At 41.6% G+C, this 24,521-nt stretch overlaps 1 protein-coding gene across 3 annotated transcripts in view; it reads right to left on the reverse strand.

Annotated features, from left to right (window-relative positions):
• RIC8A (RIC8 guanine nucleotide exchange factor A) overlaps positions 1-24,521 on the reverse strand; it is a 105,188-nt gene that overhangs the window by 56,826 nt on the left and 23,841 nt on the right. For all 3 annotated transcript variants that reach the window (XR_016306600.1, XM_089655162.1, XM_089655163.1), the window contains exon 2: positions 8,114-8,161. Coding sequence is in view for 2 of the 3 variants with exons in the window: in XM_089655162.1 (XP_089511288.1) it covers positions 8,114-8,161 (48 nt within the window). In the remaining variant the exon portion in view is untranslated. The remainder of the gene's footprint in view (positions 1-8,113; positions 8,162-24,521) is intronic.

Here is a 24,521-nt window from a genome sequence, read left to right on the forward strand (position 1 = left end):
GGTACAAGACGATAGGCAAAGGATAGTCGGGTCACACGCAGGGTCAATACCAAAAGATCAGATCAATAAGGGAACATCCAGGAGCAGAGTCAGGCAAGCCAAGGGGTCAGGACAGGAGAAGGCAACAAGGTCAGACAATCCAGATTAGAGTACTCACTACACAGGCAACAGGATACAAAAGACCATTCGGCAACAAGCATCTGTGCAGGGCTGGCTTAAGTAGCCCGCCCTGCACCTGACCGTCGCCGCCTAGGTCCCAGTGCCTGCCTAGTACTGTCAAGACGACATGTGCGCCTGGGTCCTAGTGCCCTGCTACCTGTATGTCTTGACAGACGCCTACGCATGTGTAGACCCATGCATCGTGATGGTCCCTGACATGGTCCCTGGTCTGGAGGATTTATGCTGTGTCTGCTGGTGTAAGTACTCTCTGGAGGATAGGTTTTGATCTAGGAGAATCCAGGAGTGATCCAAAAGGCCTGTAGGCCCTTTTAGGGTCGCAATAAGGAGGTGAGGTGCCAATCTAGCTGTGAGTGGAGTCATCACAAGAAGCCACAACGCACAAGAATCACCTGCATGTTTCTAATTTTTAGTTGTGGACCCTGGTGTCACATACCAATATATTTATATGTATATTCCAATAAGTTTGAATAATTATTCACTAAGTTTTGATTGTTTATAGGTCATTTTTGATATAAGAGTGTGAACACTGAGCACTATTGTGTCACTTTGTAGGTAGATTTTATCTCCCTGTATTGGGAGCACATAAGTGTTTTCACTTTGTATTTAATATTGAGTTGTGGTCATCTATTGTGTAATATTGTATTGTTTGTTTCACCATTTGGCACATTTTTATAGAGAGCGCTACACCCTATGTTTATATACTATGGGGGTTATTTACTAAAACTGAAGAGTGCAAAATCTGGTGCAACTTTGCATAGAAACCAATCAGCTTCAAGGTTTTATTGCCCAAACTGGAAACCAAGAAGCTTTGACAAATGGTAGCATTGGAGTTGTTCAACTGCATCGGAGTTTGTGTAGCACCATGTGACCAAAGCAACAAGTATTAGTGATACTCAATAACCCCCGGTTCACATATATGCGGATGTCCGGGCCGCGTTTTGCGTGGGCACAAGAGCCCATTCATTTGAATGGACGCCCGTGCCCTGTGACACAGAGGGAAGAAGTCCCTGCACTTCTTCAGAAAACGCAGCCGAGGTTCCCAGTACGGTTGAGTTTTCCAGTGCAGGCGGCGTGCCATTAGAACTAATGGCACCCGCCCATGGGTTCGCATTCCTCTCTGCGGGTGGTGCGGCTGCACGGATTTTTGTGTGGATCCGCAGTCGCACCACCTGCACATATGTGAACCTAGCCTAAGGGATGGATTTACTAAAACTAGAGCGTGTGAAATCTGGTGCAGCTGTTTATAGAAACCAGTCAGCTTCCAGGTTTTATTGGCAAAGCTTAATTGAACAAGCTGAAGTTAGAAGCTGATTGGCCACCATGTACAGGTACACCAGATTCTGAGTGCTCCAGTTTTAGTAAATCTCCCCCCATAGCTACAGTAAAGTATACTTTACAAATCTTTTTGAATTGGAGGTAAAACCACTTCTACATATCGATTTCAACATTTTATTTAGCCGTTTGTCTAGAGCTGTCCTATCACTGCGTATAGTTTAGACAAGAGGTGATTACATTTTATTTATGCCTAAATGGTCATTAACCACCTCCCACCCGCCATATAGTAATATGACGGGCGCAAGGTGGTTCTCTCGTTCTGGGAGGACGTCATATGAGAAACAAGTTTTTATTCAATGATGGGAGAATCATGCAAATAATATAATGAAAAAAAAAAAATGAGCGTGAGCTGTGACCTGGAAAGAAAAGAATATTCCCAGCCATGAAAAATCTGTAGCAACACAAGGTGAAATTGAAGGCTTGGTTGGTCTAGATTTAAAATCAATGGTGGCACCATCAGATTGCAAACCGCATGAGATTTACGATTTTCTAAAGAAAATCTGTTTAAATTCGACCCTTGTATGGCCTGCAAAAAGAACATTATTTTTTATCAAGTTGTTATGGGTAAAGTTCCACTTTAAGCCAGGCTCTAGCACTTCAACAAGGGGTCAGCAATGGAGGCCACCATACATCCTCAAAACAGGCTTCCTTTAATGTTTCTAAGCAAGCAAAAATAATTAAAAATGGACTTTTCCGGTCTGCCTAGTGGTTAATAATTGCTCAGTTATATTGCGAATCCAGTAGGGAGGGGTGGTGGAGGGCAGGACAAAGTTCAGCTTCCTAGACGAAGCCAAGGTTTTGTTAAAAGGTTTTAAAGCTCCAGTTCTGAAAAAGCACCGAACAACTCTAATGCAGGCCATAGATGGGTCAAAAATCGGCCGATTTTCGGATCGTTAGTGGGCTAATTGCTCTGCCGTTTTTCGGTATTTTGGCAGATTTTTTTTATCGGTAAAGTTGGAAAAAAATCGGCCGATTATCGCGGCAATTCGGCCAATCTTTTTACCGATAAAAAAAATCTGCGCATGAGCAGTGAGCTGCGGGAGGAAGGGAAGGAAGGAAGGAAAATGAAGAGGAAGAGGAAGATGAGGAAGAGGAAGATGAAGAAGAGGAAGATGAAGAAGAGGAAGATGAGGAAGAGGAAGAAGAGGAAGAGGAAGAAGAGGAAGAGGAAGAAGAGGAAGATGAAGAAGAGGAAGAAGAAGAAGAGGAAGATGAAGAAGAGGAAGATGAAGAAGAGGAAGATGAAGAAGAGGAAGAAGAAGAAGAGGAAGATGAAGAAGAGGAAGATGAAGAAGAGGAAGATGAAGAAGAGGAAGATGAAGAAGAGGAAGAGGAAGAAGAGGAAGAGGAAGATGAAGAAGAGGAAGATGAAGAAGAGGAAGATGAAGAAGAGGAAGATGAAGAAGAGGAAGATGAAGAAGAGGAAGATGAAGAAGAGGAAGATGAAGAAGAGGAAGATGAAGAAGAGGATGAAGAAGAAGAAGAAGGATGAAGAAGAAGAAGAAGAAGGAGGAAGAAGAAGAAGAAGAAGGAGGAAGAAGGAGGAAGAAGAAGAAGAAGGAGGAAGAAGGAGGAAGAAGAAGAAGAAGAAGAAGAAGAAGATGAAGAAGATGAAGAAGAAGAAGAAGAAGAAGAAGAAGATGAAGAAGATGAAGAAGATGAAGAAGATGAAGAAGATGAAGAAGAAGAAGAAGAAGAAGAAGAAGAAGAAGAAGAAGAAGAAGAAGAAGAAGAAGAAGAGGAAGAAGAAGAAGAAGAGGAAGAAGATGAAGAAGAAGAAGAAGAAGAAGAAGAAGAAGAAGAAGATGAAGATGAAGAAGAAGAAGAGGAAGAAGAAGAGGAGGAGTAAGAGGAGGAGTAAGAGGAAGAGGAAGAGGAGGAGGAGGAGGAGGAGGAGGAGGAGGAGGAGGAGGAGGAGGAGGAGGAGGAGGAGGAGGAAGAAGAAGAAGAAGAAGAAGAAGAAGAAGAAGAAGAAGAAGAAGAAGAAGAAGAAGGAGGATGAAGAAGAAGAAGATGAAGATGATGAAGAAGAAGATGATGAAGATGAAGATGATGAAGAAGAGGATGAAGAAGAGGATGAAGAAGAAGAAGAGGATGAAGAAGAAGAAGAAGAAGAAGAGGATGATGAAGAAGAAGAAGAAGAGGATGATGAAGAAGAAGAAGAAGAAGATGATGAAGAAGAAGATGATGAAGAAGAAGAAGAAGATGAAGAAGAAGAAGAAGATGAAGAAGAAGAAGAGGATGATGAAGAAGAAGAAGAGGATGTTGAAGAAGAGGATGAAGAAGAGGATGAAGAAGAAGAGGATGAAGAAGAGGATGAAGAAGAAGAGGATGAAGAAGAGGATGAAGAGGAAGAAGAGGATGAAGAGGAAGAAGAGGATGAAGAAGATGAAGAGGATGAAGAGGATGAAGAAGAAGAAGAAGAGGATGAAGAAGAAGAGGATGAAGAAGAAGAGGATGAAGAAGAAGAGGATGAAGAAGAAGAGGATGAAGAAGAAGAGGATGAAGAAGAAGAGGATGAAGAAGAAGAGGATGAAGAAGAAGAATTCCAATCAGGCAAAAAGTGTCCCTGCAGAGAGCTCCACTATTTCTTTGACAGTTCCTTGACATTTATAGTAGTTGCAACAATGTATCTATTTGTTTCCGAATAAAACATCTGTATCCGAAATGGATACAAATAGATACATTGTTGCAACCGCTATAAATGTCAAAGAAATAGCGGAGCTCTCTGCAGGGACACTTTTTGCTGGCTGTAGACGGGATGAAAATCGGTCGATTTTTTTCACCATTCCTGGTAACGTCGTCTGATTGAACAACTGATTTTTCATTTTTTTTAAAGAAAAATCGGTCGGTTTTCTCCCCATCTATAACCTGCATAAGTCTTCATGCACACGGGACGTTTTTACAGCAGCTGTTTTTGGCTTTTGACGTTTTTTCTAGTCTCAGCGTAGCACTACGGAAGGTTGCAATCTACATCTACAGACCTTACGGCTTTTTCATTACCTCTTCCAGTTCCTGGCGCTGTACGTCAATGTGGAGAAAATCACAGGCAGTGAAAGAACAGTTCAGAGTGATTGGGAATTAAAAGATTTAAAAGACAGAAACTCCTACAGTTTTATACAGTATGTATTGTATTGTACTACTTACAAATGATGAAGTGGGAACCTTACACTTCACTAAATGGAATGAGAACATTACTCTAGAGCAGTGGTTCTCAACCTGTGGGTCGCGACCCCTTTGGGGGTCGAATGACCCTTTCACAGGGGTCCCCTAAGACCATCAGAAAACACATATTTCTGATGTGTAAAGAGCAGCTACTGTGTAGAAAGCAGCTGCTGTGTTGAAAGCAGCTACTGTGTTGAAAGCAGCTACTGTGTTGAAAGCAGCTACTGTGTTGAAAGCAGCTACTGTGTTGAAAGCAGCTACTATGTTGAAAGCAGCAGTATTGGAGGTAAAACAACACTCATGAATTATAATTACTGGGTAAATAATTTTATGGTTGGGGGTCACCACAACATGAGGAACTGTATTAAAGGGTCACGGCATTAGGAAGGTTGAGAACCACTGCTCTAGAGTAAGCATACAAAAGATCACACAGCAGTCATAAAAACATACAACATGGTGGAATGACGTCTGGAGGAAACCATAGTTGGGGTCATGGAAAGATATTATAAATTGAGGTGGAAGTCCTCCTGCACACTTGACGTTTTTACAGCAGCTTGTTTTTGGCTTTTGACGTTTTTTTTCTACAGCCAGTAAACCCCCCGGCATGTTATCCTATGTGTCCATGCACACATAGACTGGAATCAACGTTTTTTGGCAGGGACGTTTTTTGGCTGGAGAAAAAAAAAAAAAAAAAAAAACACAGAAGTAGTGCATTTTTACAGTTAAAAAACTCCTCTAGAAACCATCTATCGCTGAAACATGCGGCAAAATGCCACAAACTGGTGTTTTTGGACCTTTTTTGGCCTAAAAAGGTAAAAATGCAAAAAACGCAGAAAAACGTTGCTAATGCAAAAACGCTAAAAAAAGGTGAACAACTCACGTTTTTAACGTGACTACACAGCTAACGTTACCAGCGTTCTCAAAACGCCCCGTGCGCATGGAGCCTCAGTGTGGGCGTTAACTTCCCATACTGGGGTACATATGGTATTGATTATTCCTCATTAAGACCACAAGCAGAAAGCAATAGACAAGGGCAACCTAAATCTGCTCATCTGACTTCAATGAACTGAAATCGAATCGGCTCTAATGGACTTTGTCACTTTGTACTGTCTTTAGGAAGAATAGTAACCCCACTTTTGTTTAGAAAAAAATATATATTCCCCCTCTGGGTGATCGATGTATATTGCAGGGATTTTAACAAACTTTGTTGCAGATTCCTACCTTTTGCTATTCTGCAGAAAAAGCTGTTTGTCTGTGTCCATGTGCACAGTGAACATGTATGGGAATGGTTTTGTAATTATCATTCGGCTGCTGCACCTGCAGGGCTCTAATAAGGAAAGTGGCAGGGTCTGCACCCCTTTAAATGTGTTTCCCTTTGGGTGTATCTCACCAAAAATGACTTTGTTGGAGGGGATGTTTATAATTGAATTTGCATCTTGGCGCAGACTTCTGGGAAAATCAATGAGCCAATCACACAAGCAGGTAATGAGATACATGGGGGGGGGGGCTTCTGTACACCATCTGTGTACAGAAATCCTCCAGGTAGCCATACTGCATTGCAATTTTTCAGAGAATTACAGTGCTGCAGAATAAAAAGAGAAGGTCATTTTTAAAAACATTCAATTACAATAGGAATTGTGTCACAATTGTATACACTATATTATTTTTTTTTGCTTTTTTTTTTTCCACGAAAGTGGAGCTACCCTTTAAGTACATCTGTCATGGGGGCTGCCATTTACCTTTTAAAAATGGTAAAGCTGCTGTTTGCAATAGGCAACACAGTCAGCTTCAAGGGTAAATTCAGGATTTCCAGCAGTTTTAAAATACTGCAGCAGTTTCAAATAAAACAAAAAACAAAAAAACAAAAAAGAAAAAAAAAAAAAGAAAAAACTGCTGGCTTGTTAGGGGTTAATCCCAATGAGATGTATGCCACCTCGTGGACTTCTCTTGTATTTACATTTTAACTGAGCTCTAGGAATGTAGCCAATGCTACTCTAGCAATAGATGCTGGACCTAAGGGTTTCAGAGCTGTATGCAGCCACTCTTCTTGCCAGTCTTCTTCCCTTCCCCAATTACAGAAGGCTTTATATTTGTGAACCCATTCACAAAATACAAAGTATTTGGGGAATAGAAAGTGGGGGTGGGGGTGGGGCAGTCACACAACAGCCGCATCTCTCCTGTCCGAGCGCTGGGAGTATAGTGATAGTTGTACTCCCAGCCCTCATTAAAAAACGGAAAATAAAATAGTTAAGTCCATGAGGTGGCATACTCCCTGTTGGATTTTACCCCTGAGAAGCCAACAGTTTTACACTGCTGCAATTCCTTGCTTTCTACATTAACGTTCATCTATACAACTTTTTTTTTGTTTGCTTTGAATAGAACAGGGAAGGTTTAAAACCCCCCCTGCAAGGTTATCATTTTACTGTGTGTACCACTGGAGAAATTTTTCTTTACTTCCTGCTTAAAAGACACCGCAGGAAGTTTGAGGAAATTTCTACAATGAGGGGGATCCCACTCCCAGACATTTGTCTCTGGAACAGGTCTCCCCTTTGGAAATTTCCACTTAACTTTTTCTCTAGGGACAACATTAAAACGCTGAATTTTCCCTCACTGTCCCTCTTGGTGGCAATGGTGACCAATACATAGAGGGGAAAAATCTCCCCAATGGGAAGACCACGGTAAAAACCTTGATAGAGGGCCTAACCCTACTCTATCAAAACTTTTTTAAATTGTGTAAAAATCCAGTATTAATATTCAAAACCTTTTTCTTAACCTTAACTAAAATTAAAAAATCAAAACATAAAATTAAATAAAGTCCCAAAAATAAATTTTCAAGTGCACCAAAATTTCTCAATCCTGTGTGTCCAACTTCAATATTTCCAACATTCCGGACCCAGTGATTACCTCGAAAAAATAAAACTAAAATAGTGTATTACCTTCAAATAATATGTATATACCTACAAAACAAATAAGTATATACTATATATATGTGCAAAAAAAAGGTATATAAAATAAATTCAACTGTAACACGTGAATCATGCAAAATCACTCTAATAAACTAATATACAGTGACAAATTGTGTACACTCCAAAAACAAAAAATTTAATTAAAAAAAAATAAAAATAAAATACAAATAAAATAAAATAATAAATTAAAACAAATAAAATAAATAAATCAAATCAACAATATATAGAAATATAATAAAATAACAGAAATAAAATAAAAATTTTTATTAAAATAAACATAAAAAAAAAAACTTTACATAGAGAGGGAAAATCTTCAAGCAAAAACCTTGATAGAGGGTCTAACCCTACTCTATCAAAACTTTTTTAAAAATGGTGTACAAATCCAGATTAATTCAGGAAGTCTAACACGAAGGTCTGAATCCTGATGTTGAAGTGATCAGTATATAATGTACATATACTATACTCACCTTACGCTGCTCTCTTTGCTCTGCATTGAAGAAGAAACACTGGGAATTCTGAAAAAGAACATAATTCAGTATTAAACCAAGATATAACTGAATCTCTAAAGGCCTCTATAAAAAAAAAATAAAAAGTGCAGGGACATATATCACTTGCTTCTAAAACACATTAGGGCTAGGTTGACGCAAGTGCGTTTTCAGTTTTGCAGAAACCCAATACAGTCTATTTAACATGGTTTCCTATGGGTCATGTTCCCATCTGTGCGTTTTCTGGACAGGGTCAGGGAATTTTTTGCGGTTTTTGGTCCTATAGACTTCAATCTAAATGCATCAAAAGTGCATGCGTTTATGATGCGTTTTTGCTGTTTCTCCCACATAACAGACACCTACCAAAAAAAAAAGGAACAAAAATGCATAAAAAAAATGTTTCAAAAAGGGTGTAAAAGAAAAAAAAAAAAAAAAGGCAAAATGCACTAGGAAAGCATATCAACTGCAACCTGCATGGGTGTGAATGTAGCCTTAGGTAGCTAGGCAAGTCTACAAGCTATGGTACGGATCATTGAAAATTGATCAATCCTGATGTACAGACGGCCCTAATATGCCAGGACAGTACAAATACCCACCAAATGACCCCTTTTTAGAAAGTAGACAGTCCGAGGTATTTAGTAAGAGCCATGGCGAAGTTTTTGAAGTTGAAATTAATTATTTCTCACACATGGCATAGGCATACTTGTCATTACACCCCAAAATACATTCTACTCCTCCTGAGTATGGGTATACCACATGTGTGAGACTTTTTCACAGTCTAGCCACAGAGAGAGGCCCAACATCCAAGGAACACCTTCAGGCATTCTAGGGGCAGGATAGGCTGTACTGATGGGCAGCTGTGGCAGGTACACGGATGGGCTGCACTGATAACTGCTGCTGTGACAGGTACACTGACAGGCTGCACTGATGGGAGTTTTGTGACAGGTACGCGGATGGGCAGCTGTGACAGGTACACCGACAGGCTGCACCGATGGGTGTTTTGTGACAGGTACACCGACAGGCTGCACCGATGGGTGTTTTGTGACAGGAACACCGACAGGCTGCACCGACGGGTGTTTTGTGACAGGTACACTGACAGGCTGCACTGACGGGTGTTTAGTGACAGGTACACTGACAGGCTGCACTGACGGGTGTTTAGTGACAGGTACACTGACAGGCTGCACCGACGGGTGTTTTGTGACAGGTACACTGATGGTTGCTACTGTGACAGGTACAGGGCTGAGCAGGCAATCAGGGCACAGTACTGAAGGGGTTAAAACAGCAACCCACTGTTCCGGTGTTCTCCTCCGCACACAGGACCTGTGTGTGAGGAGGAGAGGCCAGTAACACTGCTGTTTGTTGATAACAGATGATCGGCTGTGATTGGACATAGCCGATCATGTGTTAAAGAGCTGCTATCATTGGCCGAGGGATACAGCTCACCCCCGATCGCCACTCTGCGTACCCCCAGTGGTGCGCACTAGCAGCGAGGAAGTCCTATAATGTCCACCCGGAGGGACGGAAGGCCTGCCCAGCCATCGTTCTGCTATAGGCCAGGCGGGAAGGGGTTAAAGAAGAGTTCCAGTCAAAAACCTAACTACTCTTAAAAATGCTCCCTGCCCCCTCCTAACACCAGTTCTGACCTACCCGTGCAAGAAAGATCGGTATACTTATCTTCTTACAGACCACCCCAGTCCAGTCATGTGATTCGTTCCCCTCTATCAGCTAGTGGCAGCTGGGGAGGAGAGCTGAGAGCACCAACAGCGACTGGGCCATAGGGGCCTATGGGTGATGTCACCGCTCCCAGGCATTACCAGCCGTAGTCAAGCATTCTCCTGTAGCCAGTGCTGGTCGACACAAGAAATCACGTGACGTGAATCACGTGACCGGACTGGAGCGGCCTAAAAATAGGTAAGTATACAGACCTTTCTTACACATGCCAATTAGAATTGGTGTTAGGTTTGGCTTGAAATTCCACTTTTAAATGTAAGTGGACTTTCATGCTTTTGATTCCTCTCTTCAGCTGTGCTTCAGATGAAGTTCTCCATAATGCCTATAGTGACAAAGGTGAATCAGAGCCTATTTTCAAGTGCTTGTTGTGAATATTTTTTTTTGCCTTCCTCTGGATCAACTGTGAGTGTAGGATTATAACTTTTTTTTTTCTATGGTTGAACTAGATGGATTTTTGTCTTTTTTCAGCCAGACTAACTATGTAATAATGTAAACACTTTAAAAGTAAACTTTTTTAAAGTTTGGTTTATTGACCTTTTTTGCTAGCTGCTGCCCTTCTTGTTTTTTTTCCCCCGCTAAGCGCTGACTTTTTACTTTTTCAATACTTTAACCACCTCCCGTCCGGCCACTGTATATAAACGGCCGGACGGTGGCAGTGCAGGGTCGGGTGGCCATTTATAAAATGGCCTCCCTGCACCCTGCTTGTGCGCACTCCCTGGGAGCGCACAGCACCGCGATCCGGTGCCCGCTGTGTCCGAGGTCCCAATCATGTGACCGCTGTGTCTGTTCGAGGTCCCGATCATGTGATTACTGATTGGCCAATCAGTGATCACATGCAAACTAGTAAGTTTGCAAGAATGATCACAGAGGTCACATGGTACAAGGCTATTCACAACAGCCTTGTACCATGTGACAAGCTATGACCAATCACAGCACACTCAGTAGTTCTCAATGGCTGCAGGAAGGCAGCTAGAGAGAAAGAGAAATGATTGTTTTTACAGCCTTTATTAGTGTAAAAGCAATCAGTGTAAAAAAAAAAAAAAAAAAATCTTCATCACCCCCCACAAGTATTACAGTGTCACCATAGTGACACTGTACTGCTAGGGTGACAGTATGTAAAAAAATAAATAAAAATATAAAAAAACACTAAAAAAAAAAAAGTTTAAAAATTATAATTTTGGTTATAAACTAATTTAGGCTATTTTTCTTTTTACAAAAAAAATAAACGGAATACATTTTGGCCAAGATTTATGATGAAATACTATTTATTTGCAAACTTTTATAAGAAAAACACTTTTTTTCAAAATTTGTGGACTTTTTCATTTACATAGCAAAAAAAATAAAAATCCCAGTGGTGAATAAATACCATCAAAATAAAGCTTTATCTGTCTCAAAAAAAATGCTGAAAAATTCATATGGGTACAGTGTTGCATGACCGCGCAATTGTTATTCAAAGTGTGATAGCGCTGAAAGCTGAAAATTGGCCTGGACAGGAAGGGGGTAAAAGTGTCCGGACTGGAAGTGGTTAAAGTGCATAGTCTGGGCACAGGTTCACATTTCACTTATCATTAATCGGCCGTAATAAATATTTACATTTCTAATAATAAATCATTAATTTTTTTTTACAATTACATAACACATACAGGATAAGATAATCTATATTCCCTTCAGATAACATGCCAAGCTCAAACAGAATATAAGAGGGGCAATCGAATAGGATTTTCACAAGTTATCACTCTTTAAGCCCGAGTCCACATCTATGCAAGTGCGGCGTATCGCATGTGATTTGCACAGGAACCGCACCTCATTCCTGTGCAAATCACATGCGATTTTTGTGCGGTGTGATTCGAGCCATACATTTTGTATAGCTCTAATCGCACCAAAATTGTGCAGGACGCTTTTTTTTGATCCGCACTAGAATCGGATTGCACGGGTATTCACACCTATGCGATTCTGCACATCGCACCACGTTTTGCAGACTGCTTTCGGGGTGTTGTTAACCTCCCTGGCGGTATGATTATTTCAGATTTTTGGTGCTGAAAGCGCTACATTATTTTGCATGGAAATATGTAGTTTTATATTGTAGGCCTGTAATTTTTAGGAATAACTCACTGAAATCTGTCCGAACAAGAGTCTAGCAAACATCCCGGGTAGGAAAAAATTTGAAACACGAAATCATAAATTATAATTTAATAAATAATCATAAAAAATAATAATACATTTAATTCAATAATATAATCAAACCAAAAACACTGAAATTTTAAATAGAGCGCCAAGTTCGCACATCGCTGAGTTCAGTCGCAGAATCGTTTTCAGTGTCTGATGAGGAATTTCCGCTACAAATCATTATCACTCAATTCTGCAAGTGGTTCTGATTTACTATCGCTGTTCTCTAGCCGGTCTAAAACCGCTTTTGACATAAAGGGACGCTTTTTGGACGCCATGGACGTTTCTCAGTTTCCAGGAAGAAAGAACAGACAAAATGCAGGCAGGGCGCCGGACAAAGCACTCGGGACAAAATGTATGTGAAATGGGTTGAAACAGCAATGTTTTACTATGTAAAATTTGTTAGGAAAAAAATGACTTTTTTTAAATTTTCAAATTTCCCGCCGCCGGCAGTGCCCGTACGTCCCAACGTCACAGGGACCGGAACACAGAAGCCGGATGCCGGCATCGGCCGGAGGAGATGGCCGGGGACGCTGCAGGGGACGCATCGTGGGAGTGAAGGACAAGGTAAGTGCTGCAGGGAATCCCTGAGCAGCGCCGCATGGTGAGCCCGAGTGTAGCTCGGGGTTACCGTTTTTGGTACTGAAATTTTACCCCGAGCTACACTCGGGAATACCGCCAGGGAGGTTAACTTAACATACAGACCCGCAGCGGTTCGCATGAATGGGGTACGATTCTGATGCGGTGTGGAATTCGCACAGAAAACGCTGCAAATTCCGCATCGCGTCAGTGTGAACCAGGGCTCAAATACCACTAGCTTCAGGCCAATGATCCTTCTAGATTTCAATGGGCGGTCAACTGACGACAGTAGGGAATGGAGACAAGACTTGAAGAGATAAATTAACATTTTGTGAGATATAATATTAAGACTTTCCAACAGTTACATGCCCATTCCAGGCAAGAAAAGAGCAATTTACGGGGAAAAAATAATCATGAAATTAAACAGTGAATGGAGTTAAAGTAGCTCATCCATGAATTAATTGATCTTAATGCTCATAGCTAAGCTCCAATCTCTGTTAAAAAAAAAAAAAAAAAAAGTCAACAGCTACCAAAACTCACCTGTCCTAGGATCCAGCAGTGTCCTCACCACAGTCGGGATCACCGGCCGTCCTGCGTCCCCAGCATCTTAAATGTGGTGCACATTGTGAATGGTCCCGCAGTCCTCTGGGACTTGTCATGTGCCCCAGAAGACTGCAGGGTTGGAGGAAGGAAGGAGGAAAACTTCCACTTCCGACCGCCTTCACTTCCCCTGTATTTCTTCCTCAGGGGAATGAGAATCTATAAGAGACCAAAGTGACCATGGTAGACATATGGCCAACATCATTGCCGTGTGGAAAAGCCACCTTTTTTTTGCCGTGTGGAAAAGCCACCCCCCAGGTAAACTCAAAGGAGTGCTTCCCTCAGCAGGAACCAAAGCACCACTTCATCTATATGGGTATTGCTTGGGGTAGAACAAGATTTCCTTCAAATGATGACCAACCGACACTTCAAAAATTGTCCCAATCCCAAAGAGCCTGGTGAGTGGTTGGGACAATCACCAGGGAAGAAATTACTCAGAGCACCATACAGCCTGAAGTCCAAAATTGAAGCCTTCCATTTTGAACATTGGGCTGGATGGTGCTCAAATTTATTCCCGGATGATTGTCCCAACCACCCACCGGCCTCTTTAACTCTAAAGCCCCGACTCACACCTGAGAAACTTGTTGCACATTTTCAAAAGCACGACAACACTCAACATGACTTTTCACATTTTATTTATGTGGTCAGTTCACACCTGAGTATTGTGTTGCCGCTTGGCACGCAAAGAAGTACATGAGCTTTTTTTGGGTAGAATTGCAAGTTTTAGGCCCAAAAGACTTCAAGAGGAGCACCTAAAAACATGCAACAAAAGTGTTTTAGTGCCTAACAACCAGTCGTCTTCTCCTCCTGGCAACCTCAGATCTCTGAACAAAATGGGACATTCAGGAGTGTCCATGGTGGATGTGGAGACTTTAATTTGCCTAGTGAGGGCCCACAAGCACTTCTACGACCCAAGGGCTGCCCATTACAAGAAACTTGACAAATTGTCAGGGCTCCCGGTAAGACCAGAGATGTGTGGACTGACACAGGGAAACGCAGGCTCAAGTATGGTGTAACAATATAATTTATTAAAGGATATACACAAATATAAACGCACAATATAACAAAACCAAACCTCCAACTGATAACGGAATGTACACAGACAAGAGCAGTCAGGGCTGGTGAGGTGGAGTGGTCAGGCAGGCCGGGTCAGGAACCATCGGGCAGACAAGACACAAAGGAGCAGGCAGAGCGTAGTCAGACGCGCCGGGTCAGGAACAATCAGGCAGACAAGGTACCAAAGGAGCAGGCTGGAGAGAGGTCAGGAATAGCCGGGGTCAGGACAGGCGGAGTTCATTCAGAGTCGGGATCAAAGCAGAATCAGGCAGGAAGCAGACAGGATGCAGGTACAGGGGCTTATGGGAAACATACACCAAGGCACTGACTGCAGGTCTGGCCATTCCTTAAATACACCTCCTGCAATCAGCCTCAGGTGATGGCTGACTGCAGGAGTGAGCTTCTGGTTGCTGAGAGCACCCGCTGGCCAGCCCTGGTACTGCAGCCCACACGGCAGATGAGTCTGACCACTAATAGTGAGTCCATTCCTGACACATTCTTTGTAGGACCTCAGCCTATTAGCAGACATGACTCAGGAGCTCTCTAAGCACAAGACACTACAACACTACACAAAAAAAATCAGGAAGCAGATACAAGATGGCATATGAAGTCACAGATGATACTGACTTTCATCGGACAAAACATAGATGCCTAAAGCTTGAAAACACATAAAAAGCCTCACAGCCGGGTGCCCACTGAGCATGCGCGAGTAGCCCTGCGCCTTGCGAGTGGTCCCATAGTCTTCTCGGACCTGTCACGTGTCCCAGAAGACTACGGGAGGCAGGGAGGACAACTTTCCCTTCCGGAAGCGGGAGAAGGTGCCTGTCAAAATCGGGTACTCTTTCTGGCCCCCCCCTGTGGAGGTGCCAATCCATCATGGGGAGCGGGGGACCAGTACTTAAAGTAGAGCTTCCCCTTTTGGGTGGAAATGCCATTGCTTGAGCTTAGAGCATTTTACAAAATAAGAAGCCATAGAGGTTAACCCATTACGCAAGTATTATTCAATTCAAGTTCAGCTGCCACAGGTTGCTTTAGTTTTTCTCAACCTTTTTGCCCCAAAAGGAGTCCTTGAAATCATTTTTAGGTCATGGGGAACTGCAGATAAAAATAGTCGATCGTGGTTCATTAGGAAAATGGTGGTCAGAGTGGAAAATGTCCCTCTTGCAGTGTTGGTTGACAAACCATCTTTACCGTCAGCTAAATAGGATCACTGGTGTCATGCTACTGGCTCGGTCAAGCGTTGATGTAGCTGAAGGCACCATCAGATGGGAGGTCAATCAGCCACAGCTTAAGCAACCCCTGTTAACTTCTGAAGGAACCTTTGCGGAGGACGGTTGTGTTACTTGGAAAGGTCAATGTGATTGGAGAAGTAAAAGGATTCTCATTTTTGCACATTGGTGGGAAAGCACCGCCATAAACACAGTGTAGCGATTTATCCTGAGCACTCACTCGGGAGCAATTACAAACTGACAAACAGATATAATCACAGTGCATGACTCTGCAATATGGCACAGACCTACAGAGATAAACAGCTCCAGGGCCATCAACCTCCAAGGGACCAACTGTCACCAAAGGGACTGCTGCAAAAGCTAGCCAATCCTGAAAATAAGCCCAGTACTCCCCAGTACTCTCATCCAGGCCAGGCCATACAAGTTTGCAAATTAATAACTAACTCCAGAAACAAATAAAAAAAAAAAAGAAAAAAAGAAAAATGAAGGACACCCTCTAGTTCTAGAATGGGCATCCATGGTCCAAGGCACGAGGGAAAAAAATCCCACTTAAAATGGTTGTAAAACCTGTAAACACTGAAATATGAACAATGCATTTCCCTCTAGAGTGTGTATTTGTCTTAACTAAGGGCATTAAGTATCATTTCTGTCTACTGCCCCGTTCCTCTGCTATCAGCATGAGTCACTTCTGACAAGTTTTCCTGACACCAAGAAAAAAAATGGTGACAGGGGAGGGACCTCCAGCAGAGTGACAGCCTTAGCTCTGTTCCTGCTTGCTATGTGAAGGGGGGGGGGGTGGGTCTCTTCCCTTCAATCACCTCTCAGAGCTCTCCACCCTGAAAAGTGCAACTTCAACTCTCCGCCCCCTGCTTTTTTGAACTCCGATTTATAAATTTGGCACTTGAATGCATGTAGAGAAGAGAATACCACAGATAAACAGGTACAACTTATGTAAGAGGATTTTGTTTCATCTCTGTGTATCACCCAAGGCCAGTCACTTCACTGGGTACATGGAAAAGTTTACAACCACTTTAAATGAAAACCTGACAATTTTTTAAATCTGTCCCATCAAAAACGATTATCTTTCCCGGTTCCTATTCAATTCAAAGAGGTAGCCTCTCTGCAAAGGTGCAAAAGGGTGTCCCCTGACCCCCTTATTGACACCTTACCAATGCTCCCTTGCCAATCCTTCCTCCTCTTATGCTGGTGATAAAATAAGCTGTGTTGGCAATCCTGCAGATATAGAAATGTCACTCCCTAGGCCATGGGACAACACTTCCCACATGGAAGAAAAATATATTTGAAATGTTAAAAATATTCTTCCCAAACATATTGACATATATTTGAAATGCTACAATTTTGGCCATATTCAAATAAATAAATATATACATACCCACATATATATATATATACACACACACACACATATATATATATATATATATATATATATATATATATATATATATATATATATATATATATATATATATACAGTCATGGCCGAAATTGTTGGCACCCTTGATATTTTTCCTGAAAATCAAGTATTTCACACAAAAAAGGTATTGCATTAACACATGTTTTGCTATACACATGTTTATTCCCTTTGTATGTATTGGAACAAATATAAAACAGAGGCAGAAAAGCAAATATGACATAATGTCACACAAAACCCCAAAAATGGGCTGGACAAAAGTATTGGCACCCTTAACTTAATATTTGGTTGCACACCCTTTGGAAAACATAACTGAAATCAGTCGCTTCCTATAACCATCAATAAGCTTCTGACACCTCTCACCCGGAATTTTGGACCACTCTTCCTTTGCAAACAGCTCCAGGTCTCTCTTATTGGAAGGACACCTTTTCCCAACAGCAATTTTAAGATCTCTCCACAGGTGTTCAATGGGATTTAGATCTGGGCTCATTGCTGGCCACTTCAGAACTCTCCAGCGCTTCTTTGCCATCCATTTCTGAGTGCTTTTTGACGTATGTTTGGGGTCATTGTCCTGCTGGAAGACCCAGGATCTTGGACGCAAACCCAGCTTTCTGACACTGGGCCCTACAGTGCGACCCAAAATCCTTTGGTAATCCTCAGATTTCATGATGCCTTGCACACAGTCAAGGCACCCAGTGCCAGAGGCAGCAAAACAACCCCAAAACATCATTGAACCTCCACCATATTTTACCGTAGGTACTGTGTTTTGTTCTTTGTAGGCCTCATTCCGTTTTCGGTAAACAGTAGAATGATGTGCTTTACCGAAAAGCTCTATCTTGGTCTCATCTGTCCACAAGACGTTTTCCCAGAAGGCTTTTGGCTTACTCAAGTACATTTTGGCAAACTGTAGTCTTGCTTTTTTATGTCTCTGTGTCAGCAGTGGGGTCCTCCTGGGTCTCCTGCCATAGCGTTTCATTTCATTTAAATGTCGACGGATAGTTCGCGCTGACACTGATGCTCCCTGAGCCTGCAGGACAGCTTGAATGTCTTTGGAACATGTTTGGGGCTGCTTATCCACCATCCGGACTATTCTGCGTTGCAATCTTTCATCAATTTTCCTCATCCGTCCACGACCAGGGAGATTAGCTACAGTGCCATGGGTTGCAAACTTCTTGATAATGTTGCGCACTGTGGACAAAGGCAAATCTAGTTCTCTGGAGATGGACTTGTAACCTTGAGATTGTTGATATTTTGCCACAATTTTGGTTCTCAGGTCCTCAGACAGTTCTCGTCTCCTCTTTCTGTTGTCCATGCTTAGTGTGGCACAGACAGACACACAATGCAAAGGTTAAGTGAACGTCTCTCCTTTTTATCTGCTTTCAGGTGTGATTTCTATATTGCCCACACCTGTTACTTGCCCCAGGTGAGTTTACAGGAGCATCACATGCTTGTAACATTCTTATTTATCCGCAGTTGTGAAAGGGTGCCAATACTTTTGTCCAGCCCATTTTTGGAGGTTTGTGTGACATTATGTCGAATTTGCTTTCTTTCCTCCCTTTTTTTGTTTTGTCCCAATACACACAAAGGGAATAAACATGTGTATAGCAAAACATGTGTTAATGCAATACGTTTCGTGAGAAATACATGATTTCCTGGAGAAATATCAAGGGTGCCAACAATTTCGGCCATGACTGTATGTACACACACACACATATATATATACACACACACACACCTCATGTTGAAATGTGTTATTACAAAATATATGAAACATTTTTAAAAATACATTTAAAATATACTGTATGTCTTTAAATATACAAATATACTATATGTCTGTTAACAAAAATCTGAAGAATATATTTAAAACATTTTTTAAAAAATATATAATTTTTAAAATATATTCTTCAGATTTTTTTTAACATTTAAAAAAAGTAATTTTAACATACATTAGTAAATGCATTCCAAAAAATGTAAATTTGTATTTTTAAATACATACAGTATATTTCAAATAATTTTAAAAAAAATAGTATATATGTTGTAATAAAAACACATTCCAACATGCAAAAAAAAAATAAATTATATATATATATACATACATACACACATACATACACATACATACATACATACACACACACACATACATATATTTTGCATATGGCCACAATTGTAGCATTTCAAATATATGTCAATATATTTGGGAAGAATATTGTTAAAATATATTTTTCTTCCATATGGGTTGGGCTTGGCAATTGGCCTCTAGACTTGGGCACGGTCACTGGAGCACAGGTCACACGCTTTCCTATATCCCCAAGTGCCTGGTATTCTTGTGGCTGCTGAGGAGGAAGTAGTGGTGATGATGCACTAGATGAGGTGGCAGCGTCTCTTCTATCTTCTTACCTTACTTGAATACCACCAGAAAGCTTTACATGAAGAGCAAAAAGGTACTTTTTAATGCAAAATATTAGTTTGCATCGGATATGCTTACATGAGTCCTGCTGATTCATGCAACATGTGACTTCAATGAACGGCTTTAAAAAAAAAAAAAAAAGAAGGGAAGATGGCATACTAAAAAAACACTTTAAATAGACATTAAAAGAATATACAAAGACACAAGATGCACCACTGATAAAGATGTACAGTGAGAGAAGGCGACTTCTAAGCCACCATTAATTAAAGTTTCATTATAGACCATGCTTTACGTCTTTAGAAGCTTGGAATTTTTTTCAAGCAGAAAAATAAGTGATGTGCGCAGTTTTCAGAAGCGCACGCCTATGTTGGCACTAACAAAATAAAGCTGAAGATACCCAGGCGGAAACCCACACAGGCACAGGGAGAGCATGCAAACTCCAGGCAATCAACGACCCCATTGCTGCTCGGCGGACGTGCTACCCTCTTAGCCACTGTGCTGCCCCATGTTGATGCATTTCCCAAAAAGCCATGAAGTAACCCCATTGTGGCCCCTGGGCTAAATGCGGCCTTTTGCTTGCCCTTTTACGGCCCTTGGAGCACCATTCCTTTCACCAATATGAGGCACCATTCCTTCAACTGACAACTGAGGGGCACAATTCCTTCCACTGACAAGGATGGGGCACTGTAACGGAACCGGCCCCAGACTGCACTTGGATACTTCCGTTATAATACCGCTTCCCCATCCGAACACCGACCACAGCCGACCAAACAAGACTAGACGACACCAGTCTTTCTAAACATGAAACTCTTTAATTGAAACTCAAAATGGCTCAGGGGACAAATCCCCCCTCCCTGCATAATGACACAGGGCGGGGAAATCTACACTTAGCAACAAGAGACATATAGGTATTCAAACTTCACACAGCAGACAGTCCCATCAGAAGGGAGGGCTGCTGGAGACACCCCCCACTAAGCTAATACACAAACACATATATCCCATAATAGTTTGCTCCCAAGCAAGACACAATAGAACAATGGGATGCAACCACATGGCATTAAACAATTAACAACCCCCCGTCCCAATATTAGGACAGATCACCCTGTCACAGGGTGACTTACACATAATAGGGATATGGGGAGCTGAGACAGGGGTCTCCCCACCCCTCCAAAGTGAGCTGTGTTCCATGGGCCCCTCCCCCACCCAAAGTGACTCCCGTCACAGGCACTTATTCCTTCCACCGACACCAAGGATGGGGCACTATTCCTTCCACCAAGGATGGGGCACTATTCCTTCCACCAAGGATGGGGCACTATTCCTTCCACCAAGGATGGGGCACTATTCCTTCCACCAACGATGGGCCACTATTCCTTCCACCAACGATGGGCCACTATTCCTTCCACCAACGATGGGCCACTATTCCTTCCACCAACGATGGGCCACTATTCCTTCCACCAACGATGGGCCACTATTCCTTCCACCAACGATGGGCCACTATTCCTTCCACTGACACCAAGGATGGGACACTATTCCTTCCACTGACACCAAGGATGGGACACTATTCCTTCCACTGACACCAAGGATGGGACACTATTCCTTCCACTGACACCAAGGATGGGACACTATTCCTTCCACTGACACCAAGGATGGGACACTATTCCTTCCACTGACATCAAGGATGGGACACTATTCCTTCCACTGACACCAAGGATGGGACACTATTCCTTCCACTGACACCAAGGATGGGACACTATTCCTTCCACTGACACCAAGGATGGGGCACTATTCCTTTTTACTGACACCAACGATGGGGCACTATTCCTTTCACTGACACCAAGGATGGGGCACTATTCCTTCCACTGGCACCAAGGATGGGGCACTATTCCTTTCACTGGCACCAAGGATGGGGCACTATTCCTTCCACTGGCACCAAGGATGGGGCACTATTCCTTCCACTGGCACCAAGGATGGGGCACTATTCCTTCCACTGGCACCAAGGATGGGGCACTATTCCTTCCACTGGCACCAAGGATGGGGCACTATTCCTTCCACTGACACCAAGGATGGGGCACTATTCCTTCCACTGACACCAAGGATGGGGCACTATTCCTTCCACTGACACCAAGGATGGGGCACTATTCAACCCAGTGATACTAAGGATGGGGCACTATTCTTCCCACTGACACCATTGACAGGGCAATAGTTTACTTTTTTTTAATCCCACTAACATGGGGACATTTTCTACTCCCACATGCCATAGTCCAACCACCGTAAGAATCAAAAGGGCAATGAACTGGCCCTTTATTTAGAAAGTTTAGAGACCCCTGTTCTATAGGAATTGGCCACTGAATCACAGCACACCTGATTCCATGTTGGCATGTCTTCTGATGTCAACAGGGGAACTGGCTGTCTCTTCAAGGTTCTTGAAGCTGGCCCCATGATGAGGCGCTGTGGTGCATGTGCTATAGAGTACCCCATAGCCCCCTGGGACTTGTGACGTGGGTATGCCGGGAGGCTAGTGGGAAATGGTTATATAATTCTTCCCTAGATGAGAATGCAGGGAGGGGTCTATGAGGGGGCAGAAAGACAATGGGAGAAAGTAGATGGGGATGGTGAAGGTCTGTTCTAGTTGGGGTTTTTTTCAGGCATACCTTCAGCATAGAAGTACAATTACCCATTTTTTTCAAGCATTACAAATACGCAGCAGAAATCTTTGGGCCCAACATGGCCTTTCTCAGTCACCCCTCATTTTGCAGAACTGCCCCAGGGGTTTTTTTTTCTACTTAAATGCCGATTGTATCCCTCAAAATGTAACTAAAATCAATTCTGGATAAATGGACAATGGCCATTTCTGTACAAATGCAGAGGGCTATTGTTGACAGACCTACACATTGCTCCCTGGAGTTCCTCTTTAATCCTTTTTAGGTTCAAATAAAATAAAGTGAACCCATAACTGGCTTATGGGCAGTATTTACATATTCTTAACAAGCAGTAAATGAGCTTTAAAACACGCCCTCACTGGCCCCTGTAGCTGCAGGTACTATGGAGCAATTCATACTCAAAATTGACAGCTAAACTTTTGAAGTTGTCAAGGCACAGCTCACAGCTCACCCTGCTCCTCCTCCCAGATCACGTTCTGTATTTTCTCAGCCTCCAGGCATTCAGACCCCTTATAGTGCCACTGGAATGTAGTGGCAAGGGGTTCAAGAGGTATAAAAAAAAAAATTTAATTTATCAATCATTAGATGTGGTGGCTGCTTCAGTTTTCTTTTTTTAGGCTTTTTCCCCTCGATTTTCAGTGAGTGCCCCCACTTTGGATGAAGGAGCACAGGAGGCACCTTTGGACAGCAACATTGTCAGTCTGGGAAGAGGGTAGTGTTACATGTACTAGAAGATTTAAATATACTAACAAACTGAAGCCAACCTCCAGCTCGCACTTTATAAACCGTTACAGTAGTTTTTCATCTTTTGGGATAAAGGTTTTACATAAATAAGTCTGATCATTGTAAGCACCCCTGCTAGTGTTGAATGGTTTGTTTCATCCCCATAACTGATGCCTCTCCGAGAGAGCTTGTTCTTTTGAAAAACAACAGACTTACTGGCTGGATCACCAGACAAACATAGAAGAAAGAAAACCTAAAAAAAAAAAAAAAAAAAAAAAAAAACTAATACAGCCATCACATCTAAGAATTGGTAAGCCACAATATAAAAGGTTTCAATTTGGGTTTAATACCACTTTAAAGCTTCATACAAATATGTAAATGCTATCCATAGCCCAGTCACGGGTTGACTTTGTTTAAAAGGAAAGAACCGCTGTCAAGTTTTTATTGCTGTCCGTTTCCCCATCATGAAGATTTACTTTTAATTCTAGACCTAACGACATAACAGAAAGTGAAAATATCCCAAAAATAAAAAAGGGAAATTCCACCTATGACAACTGCAACTGGAACAGTCCCCAAGGGAAGATCTTCTCTCCACTCTTGTTCTAGATAAAACTGTTGTTTTGGAATTCCCCTCACTTTGTCCATAGTCAACATGACATTTGGTAACGGTGAACCTCTTCTGCAGTGATGACACAGGAAAAATTAATTATATATTAAATATATATATATATATCTCTAGCAGGGTGGATAAAAATCAATGATTTAAAAAAAAAAAAAAAGAAAAATCTGATTTTTTTTTTAATTTAAATCGGATTTTTTTTAAATAAAATGCTTTTTGAGGAAAATATATTACCATCCAAAGGTTATTCCATCATGAAATGAAGATTAGTTTTTTAATTATGTAGAATAAGGCTGTATATGTTTAATTTTTTTTGGTAAATAAATTCCATGAATCCATTCACAATGTCATGCTCTTCCAGAGGTTTTTGTAAGATTATTGGGCAGTTTCTCTGCCTACAAGATATTATCACAGATGCTCGGTTTACTTTTGCAGTTCTCAAAACTGAATTTGACTCAGCGGAGATCACATGCCTCTTCTTCACAGCAAAAATGTTATAACATGAACAGAGTTAAGAAAAAGACCTTCATCCTAACTTCTACAAACCTATGAATACAGAATCAACCCCTTCACTGCTAAATTTCAAGAAGTTCAGTGAATAGAATAGAAACAATATTTTTCTGATTGTTTGGAGTGGAATAGATCTGCACAAGAAGAAAGTGAAACTAAGTGTGAGGAGGAAGGGGCTGACAGTCTAAATTTCTTAAAATATATATATTTTGTTTAGCCAAATTAGTTAACAAACATGGATGTTTAAGCAAATCACAGATGCTGGAATGTTATTGTTTCAGTTGAATAAATCTATTTAAATTGTTATTATTAAGGTAATGATTATTTTTCTCCTTCCTAAGTACAGCAGAAAAGTTGTCCAAATACGAATGATTAACCTATTAAACTGGGGATAAAAAAAAAAAAAAAAAGTGAAAAGTTGTTATTCTAAAAATCTTCATCTACTTGCATATTAAAGTTATACCAGCAAGAATTAGTCTTTATGTAGAAAACTAGGATTTATATCAAGCCTTACTGACTAGTGATTTAAAACACACACACACTTTTCAAAATCTGAACAAAAAATGTTTCAACTGGAACTCTAGGGTCACCACCATCCAAATTAATGATGAAGTTCCACGAAACATTCCAAACTAGGTTACCGATGACAGATGGAGTTTTTGGTATCTGCAG

This window comes from Staurois parvus, unplaced genomic scaffold, assembly GCF_062004578.1.
Source record: "Staurois parvus isolate SC_StPar_1 unplaced genomic scaffold, SC_StPar_1.0 ptg000827l, whole genome shotgun sequence".
NCBI lineage: Eukaryota > Metazoa > Chordata > Amphibia > Anura > Ranidae > Staurois > Staurois parvus.